We start from the raw sequence: 12,871 nt of genomic DNA on the forward strand, positions 1-12,871 counted from the left end.
TTGGGATACTGACCCAATATGTGATTGGCATACTGGACAAGATTGCAAAAAATCAAATAAATAAGATAATTAAAGACTAGATTATTATTTTTGTTTTTCATAGATAGATAGATAGATAGATAGATAGATAGATAGATAGATAGGCAGGCTATATAGGCTATATAGGCTTTCTTAATTTCCAAAGTTGTTGTCAACTTTCATCATATCTACATTCCAAGGACACAAAAGCCTGTTGAATATCTACCCTGAAAGGCATCCAGACTGTAAGGCTAGACTGGATGCTTGTAGATATATGATGATAATAGTTGTGGCTGTTGGAAGCACCAGACATCTTGTTCCATTGGTACAGAATGTAAAGTGACAATAGATGCCAAATGTTGTAGTTTTGCCTAGTGTTTGGAAGGCATGTTGACCCTGTGGTTAGGTCTTCAGGTAAGAAAAGATCTTATTGCTCCATCCCACCCCCTTTTATTCATGAGAGGTGAATTTCCATGTTTAAAATTAAACAGGGAAAGCTTACTATCCCAATCTAGATATTAAAAAAACAAGTAATGGTTTGCTGTCATGAGAAGTACGCCTACACCTCAGTCTTATACCTTCTCTCCTCCCTTCCAAACCAGAGGGAGAAAATAAGAAGCTTTTGATTATGCTTTACAACAAATATCAGTTGCAGTTTTGTCAAAAGCCATGGTTAGTTCTCAAAACAGAAAGCTCACTTAATGCACTGAAACTACTGTTCTGCCACATGTGAACAAAATGGCAAACTACTGTTTGTTGCAAACCACTTCTAATCTACTCCCTTTGTGTGGGAGGGGAGAAAGGATCCCTAGGCAAACACATGGTTGTTCTTATAAAAACAAACCATTACATCTGAATTGGGTCAGTGTGTTTGCACTGCTTAATTTTCAAATACAGGTATTAAAAGATGCCATGTTTGACAAATTTGTGTAACAGCACAGAAAGGAAAATGCTGCCAAAAAGGGTTTATTTTTGCCTTTCTTGAAACATTGACCTTTCCCTGTAGTAATCAGTACAAAGCAAAAAATGAATACTAGTGGAATGATCCTTTAGCAAACACTCCACTTGAAAATGACCCTAACTTGACCATTTCATTTTTCACATTTGCTAGCACCTCCCCCCCCCCACTCCTTTCAATTTGTATAATTTTGGCATCCAAAGAATAGAGTGCTCAAGAACTAATCTTCTCTAATGCTTCTCAAACATGTTACATTGCACTTGGACAAGAGTATGTCGATGTCAGAAAAGGTAGCTATGACAAAATGTCATTAAGGTGACAGATTGTAAATTAATATAGTTAATGGAGGTTCTTATAACTGAATGACCACCCCTCCTCCCCCAATATAAGGTGATTGTTGAATTAATGGATACCCAGGGATCAGCTTTTTGGGGGAAAGAAGGAAACTGGCAGAGGTGGGGGTGGTGAGGGAAACAGCTTTAAAACCCTGCAGTGAATTACATTAGAAAACTGAAAACGTCTGTATTGGATTTTATTTCAGAGGGAGGCCATAAAATGGTGTATTCCTGGCAAAACATATTAAACTGAAATGTCATCTTTGAGGCTTATAGTATCCTATTATGTTAGTGTTAATAGTGGCCTTCTATAACACCAAGTTTTAAAGTTTAATTTTTCAGCAGCTTGAATTTATCCAAAGCTTGTAAATTAGAAAATGTAGTTTGGCATTTTTTTACCTCATACAAAGACATAACACATGTAATACTATTAACAATACCTTTGGGTTTTAGCAGAGCTATTAAAATAAACTAGAGATCATATTTAAAGACATAAAATGTCTGGTATAATATTCATTTTGGTCCTTTTAAAAGTTCCTGGTAGCTTTATTGCATTGTTCTTTATTTCAGAAGAAATAAAGAAGGCTGAGCTACTAAGACCACAGGAAAAGTAGCTGCTTATTAAGTAACAGAAATCTTAAGTTATTTGAGCGGATAGGAGAATTCAAGGGGGACAGGAAAGGTTCCATCTTGTGAAAAGTCACATAGAATTATCGGGTTGTTGTCCAGGAACTTTTAGTGTTCTGTAAACATTTCAGCTTCTGGAATATGTACTTTAACAATAAGTAGGACATATCACATGGACACTGAAATTATAGTTTAGCAAGATCCATTGAAATTTAGGCACTTTAAAGTCCCAGCTGTTTTTCTAGAAAACTTGAGCTAAAATCTCTCATGTGCTTACATCTCTCACATTCAAATAAACCCACGTTTAATAGTATACACACTGCATAGCCCTTGTCTTACATATTTTAGGAACCGTGTAAGGTTGTAGAATGTGATATCTTTATTGGAAAGTTTTATTGTTGGCTAATTCTTTATACACCCTTATTATTGTACATTAGGGATGGGGAATCTGTGCTAGCCAGATGTTGGTGGACAACAGATCCAATTATTTCTGGCCATTGGCCACTGGCTAGTTCCCATGGGAGCTAGAGCCCAACAGGCCATTCCTTCACACTTTGAGGTCTGGGAGTCCACAGGCAATCATGCTATTAGCTGTGGAAATCTGTTGTTGTACACAATAAAAGGAAAGTTAGATCAAGCAGCAGCCTGGGTCAGGGTAAGGCAGCATCGTATTGTGATATGCCTCTGCACACAGCAATATTTCTAATTATATTAGTTTATTTTAATGAAGGTTATCTAAGCAATGGCCTCTGTAGCAGAATGGAACTGAGACGGTTGCTGCATCTATTACTGAGTAATTAAATGATTTGTATTAAAAATTAACTTAAAGGTATAATAGCATTGAAAATTAAGCATAAGGACAAGGTTGCAAAAATTCTTGAATAAATTCTGTCTACAGAAACAGTGTGTTTGTTTCTTCCACTACAGGAGTTAATTCCAGAGTTCTACTACCTACCAGAAATGTTTGTCAACAGTAACGGATATAACCTTGGAGTGAGAGAAGATGAAGTTGTTGTGAATGATGTTGAGCTTCCCCCTTGGGCAAAGAAGCCCGAAGACTTTGTGCGCATCAATAGGATGGTAAGAAGGCTTTTAGTTAAGCTTGAGTAACAAGTTCCATGATTTAACAAGCTGGCACATCACTAGCTTTTCACCTTCGCAGGGCAGAAGTTGAAAATGGGAGGAAGAAAAAAGCAAATGGAAGAAGTGGTGCATCCACCCTATATTTGACAGCATATACATTTTATGCAGTAGATTTTATATACCCATATTTTTCGCTCTATAAGACACACCAGACCATAAGACGCATCTAGTTTTTGGAGGAAGAAAACAAGAAAAAAAAAATTCTGAATCTCAGAAGCCAGAACAGCAAGAGGGATCACTGCGCAGCGAAAGCAGCGATCCCTCTTGCTGTTCTGGCTTCTGGGATAGCTGCGCAGCCTACATTCGCTCCATAAGACGCACAGACATTTCCCCTTACTTTTTAGGAAGGAAAAAGTGAGTCTTATAGAGCAAAAAATACGGTACTTTACCTTCAACAGGGATTCATAATGTGATCACTGCCTGGATGCCCCTTGTATGCCACTCTAAACTTTCTAAATAAAGAACAGGAGATTAATGTAATAAATAAAATAAAATCTATTCTTTGCTCCCTAGCGGAAGGCTTTTAAGAACCACCAAAATGCTAAATTTTCATTCTTTTTTATATACCTATGTATTTTTGAAATTCTGAATAAATATCATTACAAAAAAAACCAAAATGCTAAATTTTCTAAAAAGCCAAAGGTACCGTATTTTTCGCCCTATACTCTGGAGCGCGCCCCGTGCTTCGGGCTGCAGGCTGCTGCCCGCAAGCCTTTCGAGCCCGCGGGAACGGGGCACGGGGCGAGCTCTGGATGCTTCGGGCTGCAGGCTGCTGTCCGCAAGCCTTGCGTGCCCGGCGGGAACTCCCGCGGGGCGTGCAAGGCTTGCGTACAGCTTCCTGAAGCCTTGATACCGAGAGGGGTCGGTGCGCACCGACGCCTCTCGCTCTCCAGGCTTCAGCGAAAGCCTGCATTCGCCCCATAGGATGCACACACATTTCCCCTTCATTTTTGGAGTGGAAAAAGTGCGTCCTATAGGGTGAAAAATACGGTATATAGGAGCACTGGAAGAGAGAAGTTAGTGCCTTGCAAAACTGGTTCCTTTGAAAGGAATTACCGTATTTTTTGCACCATAACACTCACTTTTTTCCTCCCAGAAAGTAAGGGGAAATGTCTGTGCGTGCTATGGAGGGAATGCCTACAGGTGGCGGGGGGGGGGGCAGATCTGCTACAGTCGTGAGCAGAGGATCCATGGTTCCTCTTCCTTTCCTCCTCCGTGGCTCGCTTTTAAACAGCAAAGCGGGAGAAGAGCCGCTGAGTGGGGAGGAGAGAGGGACAGAGAGCCTGTTTTTTTAAAGGAGCAAAGCGGGAGAGGAGAGGAGCCTCTTACACGAGTGTAAGTGGCTCCTGTCTGGTTGGTTCCTTTAAAGCAACCAGGCTCTCTGTCCCTCTCTCCTCCCCACTCAGCTCGCTACATAGCAGCAAAGTGTTTCAGCTCGCTAAGCCGGGGTTGAGCGGGGAGGAGGGAGAAAAGCAGAGCCTGCTTGCTTTAAAGGAGCAAAGTGGGAGAGGAGAGGAGCTTTCTTCCCTTATACCCCTCTTCTTCATTATTAGCAGCATCGTTCTCCACCCACCCCACACGTGCTTCTTCTCCCCTTAAACCCCTCTTCTGCATTATTAGCAGCATCCTTCTCCACACACCCCACGCATGCTCCTTGTCCCTTGAGTGCTTTTCCTTCCCTCCCCACTTAAAACGTGGTTACAAAGCACGGATCCACATAGATCCTCAGGATTTTTGCACTGGGTCACCCCAAATTCACTATCAGATCACATAGCATGTCCATGGCTACATCTTGCACCAAAAAAATCACGCACCCACTGTTGCCTTTGTGGTTACAAAGCATGGATCCACATGGATCATCAGGATTTTTGCATTGGGCTACTCCAAACTCACTGTCAGATCACATGTCTGTGGCCACAGCATGAACCACAAAAATCATACATCCACTGTTTCGTTTAGAATATTTTTTTTCCTTTTTTTCCTCCTCTAAAAACTATGTGCATGTTATGGTCGGGTGCGTGTTATAGAGCGAAAAATACAGGTAACTGATTTCACTGGGATCAAGCATACTTTCCTAGCTGCTATCTTACACCATCTGAAACGATACATGTTAGTTGAATTTTATCTGTTTCAGGTTAATGACTGTATTTTTAACTCAAATATCTAAATGCTGAATAGAAAGTACAATAGAATAGACACTGCAGCAATAAAAAAGTAACTGATGCATTTAAAATCAGCTCCGTATCACCCTCCTTAGATTGAAAACTTGTCTGATTAGTAGCATGTTATTTATATATTCATTATTTTTTTAAAAAAATTGAATTTGTGGGCATTAGTGTTTTAATAAGAATATTTAGAGATACTCATTAAGATGCATTTCCCCAACCCAGAGCTGCCCTCGCTCTGCAAAAATCAACACATATGAGAGGCTCTTCACAATTTATCCATCAGTCTACTTTGCACAGACGTGAATGTACAAGTGCAGTGAGTGTAGGAGCTGTTTGTGTAGTGTGTATGCTCATGCACACATGGCTGTGCTTGGGATATGACCACCACTGGCAGGTGATCCTTGGGAGCTGGGCATCTGAGCATTAATACAGCCATTGGGCTTAAAAACATCAGCCACCCTCTGTACTGCACTGGGTTGCACTGCAAGACATACCTAATATTCCCTTGGATGCTGTTCATTTTGTTAATACCTATCTTCCCCCCTCCCAATATAAAATAATTGCATTATTGAGGCAAGCCTAGTTTCACAGTGTAATGATTAGCATCTATGAATTGCTATCCATTAAACATCCCATAACATAAAAACGAAAGAAAGAAAAGCAATTTCATTTCCAGTACAGGTACAAACAGGGATAAAAAAAATCACATGTAAAAACATATTCTTGTTCTTTTCTTTCCCTTGGATGTCCTGGGTTTTCACACTAGAGAAGTTCATATTTCAACTGACTTGAAATGCTCTAAATGCAAAAAAGCATTCGCATCCCCCTGCTAACAACAATGGTTGTTGTTGCAAATAATAATAGCAACTGTTGTTGTCAGATACAATCTATCCGTGCTGCTTTGTATGCTTGACCTAACAATAATGCAATAAAAGTCACATTAAATCCATTTTAAAGAGGGGGAAGGTACAAATGGAATGAATTTAACTGTAGAGTTACTTATTATAAATTTCATTACTTTTCTGTTATGAGCTGAAATGTTGATAACAGACCTAGGGAAAAATAGGTATAATTTAAGTACCATTACTAAATACAGAACATAAAAAGGTATAGTGCACACAATCCAATGTTTCCCAAGCCATTTGAAATATTCATTTGGGACCTTTGTGATTTTGCAGACTATTGCATGTAAAATATAGCACATGTTGATGATTATTGACTCAGTACCCCATTCATAAATTAATCAGTCTGTAAATCTTTATCTTCAACCTGTTTATACATTCATAGAAGTTTTATATAATAGAAGCACTGTAGTCACTAGATGATAAATTACACCCATCTAATTCAGGCTTAAACAGGTATCTGGCATTTTACTGGCAAGGAAGTGGGAGGATATTCTGTGTTTTATAAATATATGCTCTGAGAGAGAAATAGCCTTTCATTGAAAGAAATTCCTGTGAAAATTGGTCTCATTAGAAAGACTGGGGAAGTGATTAAGTCTGGTAACTTTTAGGAGATGTTTCAGTAGATTTTAAGAGCATTCAATTTATACATCAGTGATTGTTGGCCCAGTTTAATTTATCCATAGCAAGCTAGACTGATTACTACTGACATACCCATGAAACATTAATAAAGCATTGTGTTCAATGCTAACATGATTATGGTCTGACCTCAGTGATGTCACAGAGGACAGAAGCCGTAAGTGTCCCTGCTAACATTACCCTAATGCTAGGTTCATCAATCATAATCTACCAGTTTACAAAAACAGGGGGAAAAGCTTTCCACAGATGTGACTTCGTAGTCTTGCTGAGCTTTTTGATCCCAGCAGACTTGTGGTGGTCCTGAGAGCCAAAAATAGAACGCATTCAGCCAACAAGCCAAGCATGTTAAATTGAGGCAGAAAACTGTAGCATGGAAAAATAGAGCACAGCCTGTATAATAAGCATTCTGTAATTTGAAGAGGCGATCTGCCACAATCCAAGATTAACTATAATAATATTTTGATTATTAAGCACAAAACATTGTAGTGCATTACAAATTATAACGCTGAGTGAAACATATAACACAAATTATACTTTTAGATTAAAAAAAAACCCTGTTTACTTGGTTTCTATGTTGCTTGGGGGAACAGAGATACAGCTTTCACACATTTGCAGATATATTACACCAGCACAAAAACTGGTGTCCACATTTCAGCAAATTACCTTCCCCCCCAGTTTGCCCCAAACAGCTATTTGTTTATTTATGTATTATATTCTTATCCCGCCTTTCCTCAGGGCAGCATTCAGCCCCCACTACTTTGTCTTCACAAAGCTGTAAGTCAGACTGAGAGATGGTAAGCCAGTAAGCTTTGTGGCTGAGTGGAGGTTTGAACCCTGTCTCTGTGATCTTAGTATGACACTGTAACCATGATACCACACTGGCTCCCCATAGACCATGAAATCCATGGGTGTACTTGGAGGAGGCAATGGGAACCATGTCCCTTCCTTAATCCTATGTTAATTTAATTTTGGCTGCACAGCTGGGTCTATGCAAGTTAGATGGTCCCTTTCCCAGTATTTTTCTGTTAGCAATAGTGTACCTGTATTGCATGGTTTAACTAAAATTGCCACAAATTGAAAGGATTGCACAGCATAAAATCCCCATCCAAAGGCATCCAGAATAAATGTACAGTGGTACCTCAGGTTAAGAACTTAATTCATTTTGGAGGTCCGTTCTTAACCTGAAACTGTTCTTAACCTGAAGCACCACTTTAGGTAATGGAGCCCCTGCTGCTGCCACACCGCCAGAGCATGATTTCTGTTCTCATCCTGAAGCAAAGTTCTTAACTCAAGGTACTATTTCTGGGTTAGCGGAGTCTGTAACCTGAAGCGTCTGTAACCCGAGGTACCACTGTAATTAGATGGCATTGTATTATCAGGTAAATGTGGTGGTGTACATAAATACTAAATCATCTTGCAGATGAACAATTCACAATTCAAAAAGGTGGTAAAAAGAGTAGTTCTCCAACTTCAAAGTTCTCTGTCTTGAGTTTCCCTTGCTATAGAATGGTAAATATCCACAGTGCAGCTAATGAGGCTCTTTTACAATAAGTAGGCATAAAAATATTAATATGCAAATCTGTGGATATCACCAGGATCCCAAGTGTAACACTAACACATTCTTGCAATATGGATATAATACCCCAACCTTAGTTGATACATCATTCACAAATGTCCCATTTAGAGTGCCCAGCTCCTTGACCAAGTGTTCATCAGTAGAGGCATCATAGTTGACTATAACACCTTGCTTGACCTTATGATGTGACTGCAGCATCACAGACATCTCCTACAAAAGTCCATTTTCTTTTCTTTTCTTTTCTTTTCCTTTCTTTTCTTTTCTTTTCTTTTCTTTTCTTTTCTTTTCTTTTCTTTTCTTTTCTTTTCTTTTCTTTTCTTGGCAGCCTATGGGTGCCTCCACTGCTCACTCAAATCCAGGATGTTTAGCTCATTTTCTGCTTAGTTGATAAATTGCCACAAGGCTTATATCATTCCACCTTGGGAAAGGCAGAGTGTTGGCTCACTGTACCCCACAGCAAGGACATGAGAGGGAGCAATCTGTGTTTCTCTGGCTGTAGTATGGCTAGCCATCCCTAGTATAGGACTGGAGCCTTTCAGAAGTCTATACATGTTCATTTAATGTGCATCCCACTATGCCTTGGACTTCACTGATGTACACCAGGAATGGGGAACCCTCCAGTTGTTGCTACAAATCCTATCAGCCCCAGTCAAGCATGGCCAAAAGTCAGGGATGATGGGAATTATAGTTAAGCAACATCTGGAGGGCTTAATGTTTCCCACACACTTACCTGGCAGTAAATTTACTTGAACTCACTGAAACTTACAGGTACTTTTGCGAAGACGTGGAGGATAGCACTGTTGATGTTTTAAGAGCTTTCTGTAAGTTTTTGGCCTGTGGGAGCTACTTTAAGAATACAATTCTTTTAACTGGTTTTCTCCTTAGTTGGTACCATTATTTTCAAAAGGTATTGAAAGATAAATTCACCCAGCTTTGAATTTAAATAGAACACTGGAAGTTATATTTCCACTGATAAGCTGGACCTAAGGCAATTTTATTGAAGTGTTCTAAATAATTTCCATTTGAAGCCTCAGTAAGTTCATGTTCTATGTATAGAATAGTTAATAAAATGTTTCAAATATTGGAAAAAAATGGCTGAGGCAGGAATAAAACATAACAATTCAAAATCTTGCTGTCCACTGCGCACCTAAGTTCTCTGTTGTGATATTCATAACTGGATAATATTGGTACTGTTTAAAATTCTATATAAAAGTTTAAAGATTGACCGTATAATAAAGCAGTGCTTGGTTTACATACACAATCCCTGTCTTTAAGAGCAGAAAGACTGCATGTTGCCAGTTTGGAGCAACAGAAATGGAAAATTTTAATCTGCTACTGGAACAAAAGAGCCACAATCTTACAGCTTGATCTACAACCTAGTTAATCTGACATAGTAGGTTTTAAGCTGATTTAGATCCATTGATTCAGCTGGCTGGTTTTGACAAATATTCTAATATGTTAATGCAAATTAAATGGATGACTAGGACATGGTGTTTGCTTCTTTTGTGGGATTTTATGGAAAAGTAAGAAACCACATCCCTAAATGATATGATAAACATGCAATTGCTGCCTTTTTAATTTTAAAAATAGACAGGTTAGAAATCCATTAAATAACAAATAGGCATGGAAAATAGTTTATTTTTTGTATATACAGAGGTATTTAATAAATGCATAAAATAAACTTCCTGTAGAAACCCCGTAACAGTACCAACGGAATGTATCATACCAATAATATTCTGTTTTGTGTGTATGTTTTATTATGCTGCTTCTATAGTTTGGTTTTACTCTTTGTTGCCTTAAAACACTCTCAGAAAAGGGGTATATAAATCTTAAAAGAAAACAAAAGTATGTTCCAACATTACTTATTTTTTTCACTTTTTTTATTTATTTCCTTGTTGTCATGGCTTCTCACCAAGATCTCAACAGCAGCAATACAAAAGATACCAGAAAAGCAATAACAGTAATCCATAAAAACAAATAAATATGCAAATAGCCCAAATGTAAGTAAATAACTTTAAAAGCTCAAGAGAACAGGGCGGTCTTTCCCTGTAGTATAAATAATAATAACAACAGCACCAGATGAACATTTCTTGGGGGAAAGTTGCATGATTTGGGGGCCACCATAGAGAAGACCATCATAATATTCCATTTCCTTTTTTTGAATAAAATGATGAAATGCCGAATGAATGAATATAAAAGCTGAGAAACAAAATTTCTTTCATCCTCTCAATTTCATTACCAGGCTTTGGAAAGTGAATTTGTATCCTGCCAGCTTCATCAGTGGATTGATCTGATATTTGGCTACAAGCAACGAGGACCAGAAGCAGTACGAGCACTTAATGTTTTCCACTACCTGACATATGAAGGTTCTGTAAACCTTGACAGTATCACTGATCCTGTGCTCAGGGAGGTAGGTAATTCTGGCTCCCTGTTACGTGCTACTAAGTTTCATTGCAAAATGCCTCCATATATTGCATTCTTCATTTGGAGCATGGGATATTTTTTTATTCTTCCAAAGAACAGGCCAACCATATCAAATTCTGTAAACACTAATAAGAAATAAATGGAATAGTTTAATGATCAAGGTACAAAGAATCATGGAAACAATTTTGGATGTTCCTTGGACTGTATTTATCTTACAAAATCCCTTGTTTCATAGCATACATTTCCAAAATGTTTATGATAATGGAATAGAGGCTTGCATTGTATGTGCCTTAGGGCCTTTGAATATGCCTAAACTGACTTCTAGTAGCTAAGCTGGGTGACGTGTTAGTTAAGGGGAGTTGACTTTGAGATGAACAGGGGAAACTGGGAATCTGTCTCCATCTTGAATTAGGTAGGTGTGGGAATAGTTTAGAAACTTGTGTCCGCTTTGAGGCAGTCTTTTAAAAAATCTCCCCCAAATCATTTTAAAGCCAGCTCTGAATGAACTCTGCAGGCAGTCTAAGTACTTCTTTGGATTTTGGTCAGTGCATTTAATTAATGAACAAGTTAAACTGACAGCACCATCCTATGCAGTAAGCTTACAGTGTCTTAAATCTAGATAATTGTGTATAGGATTGCAACCTAAACCATACAGAACAATTCACTAAAATTATATATGATGTATATTTACTGACTATATGAACATATGGGTATCTAATGAATTACCGAGTAAAAGAGCTAAACTCCCTATCCATTCATAAATATGCCTATAATATTCATAATATCAAATGAGATTATTTTATTGGTTAACCAATGAAATGTTTAAAGAATAAAACAATACCCCCAGAGTAGCAAAAGGATTTCATTTTCTTTCTTTTGTGTTAGTTACTTGAGTGTTTGCCTCATACGGGATTTTTTTAAAAGGTGTTTGGTTTATACAGGGCACACCTTATTCTTCCATGTTTTGTTTCCAGTCTTGTCAGCCTATCATAATAAAATAATTATTAAAAGATTACAGCTATGAGTATTAAAGCGTTCTCTGAAAGATTCAATTTGGTTGAAAAGTGTGAAGATGCAACAGCTGCAAGATGAGTGTTGCTGTGGTGAAGCTGCATACACAAGCTTCCTTGCCCCATGATATCTGCCATCTGTTGTATGCAAAACAAGTAATAATTTATACATTGCCAAGCAATAGAATACTTGTGGCATTTTTTTATTGAATTTTAAAAACTGAAAACTTATATCTTGCTTACTTGCAACCTTTGCAAATATATTCCTTACATTATAAATGCTTTTAGGATATCTGTAAAGTTTATATGTGGTTTGATACATCATTTGATATCAGAAACCCCTTTCATAGTAATATGAGCTGATTTTATTGCATTTAGAGAAATGTAGGAATACTTATTTCTCTTTCTCTTTCATTTGTATTTAAAGCTTTTGTTCCATTCACAATATAACATCATTAATAATCTGGGTACTAATATAATCCAAGAAATTGTAATAATAGTAAACGGTTGCACGGGAACTGTCGACCTGCATATGTACACTTGACCATACTTACTCTGGCTGATAGGAGTTGTAGTTTAAAGCATGTGGAGAGAATTCAGTGGCCAAGTTGCTCTCTGGGGCAAGACAGTTTGAGCATATAACACGAACCCTGGCTGAAGTGCACAGGCTGCCAATTAATTTCTGGTCCCAATTCAAAGCACTGGTTTTGACCTATCAAGCCTTAAATGGCTCAGGACTGCAATATCTCAAGGGCTGCCCTCTCCCCATATGAACAGACCCAGACCCTGACATCATCTCTTCTTTGTCTGCCTCCTCTGTGAGAGGTTGGGAAGGCGGCAACACAGGAACAGGCATTTTCAGCAGTGGCTCCTCGCTTGCGGAATGCTCTCCCAGGGAGACTCGCCTGGCGCCTTTGTTACATATCTTTAGGCACCAGGCAAAAACATTCCTCTTCTCCCAGGCCTTTGACTATTTATACAATCTATGGCCTTTTAAACTGGAGGGTCATTATTTCATTTGTTATTTATTTTTGTGCTTTTATAATGTATACCGCCCTCTGATTCTTGGAT

At 38.3% G+C, this 12,871-nt stretch overlaps 1 protein-coding gene across 3 annotated transcripts in view; it reads left to right on the forward strand.

Moving 5' to 3' along the window:
- Positions 1-12,871, forward strand: part of NBEA (neurobeachin) — a 350,651-nt gene that overhangs the window by 288,549 nt on the left and 49,231 nt on the right. For all 3 annotated transcript variants that reach the window (XM_081860054.1, XM_081860055.1, XM_081860053.1), the window contains 2 exons: positions 2,866-3,018; positions 10,609-10,776. In XM_081860054.1, the coding sequence (XP_081716180.1) occupies positions 2,866-3,018; positions 10,609-10,776 (321 nt within the window). The remainder of the gene's footprint in view (positions 1-2,865; positions 3,019-10,608; positions 10,777-12,871) is intronic.

This window comes from Podarcis erhardii (assembly GCF_964252035.2).
Source record: "Podarcis erhardii genome assembly, chromosome: 4".
NCBI classification, from domain to species: domain Eukaryota; kingdom Metazoa; phylum Chordata; class Lepidosauria; order Squamata; family Lacertidae; genus Podarcis; species Podarcis erhardii.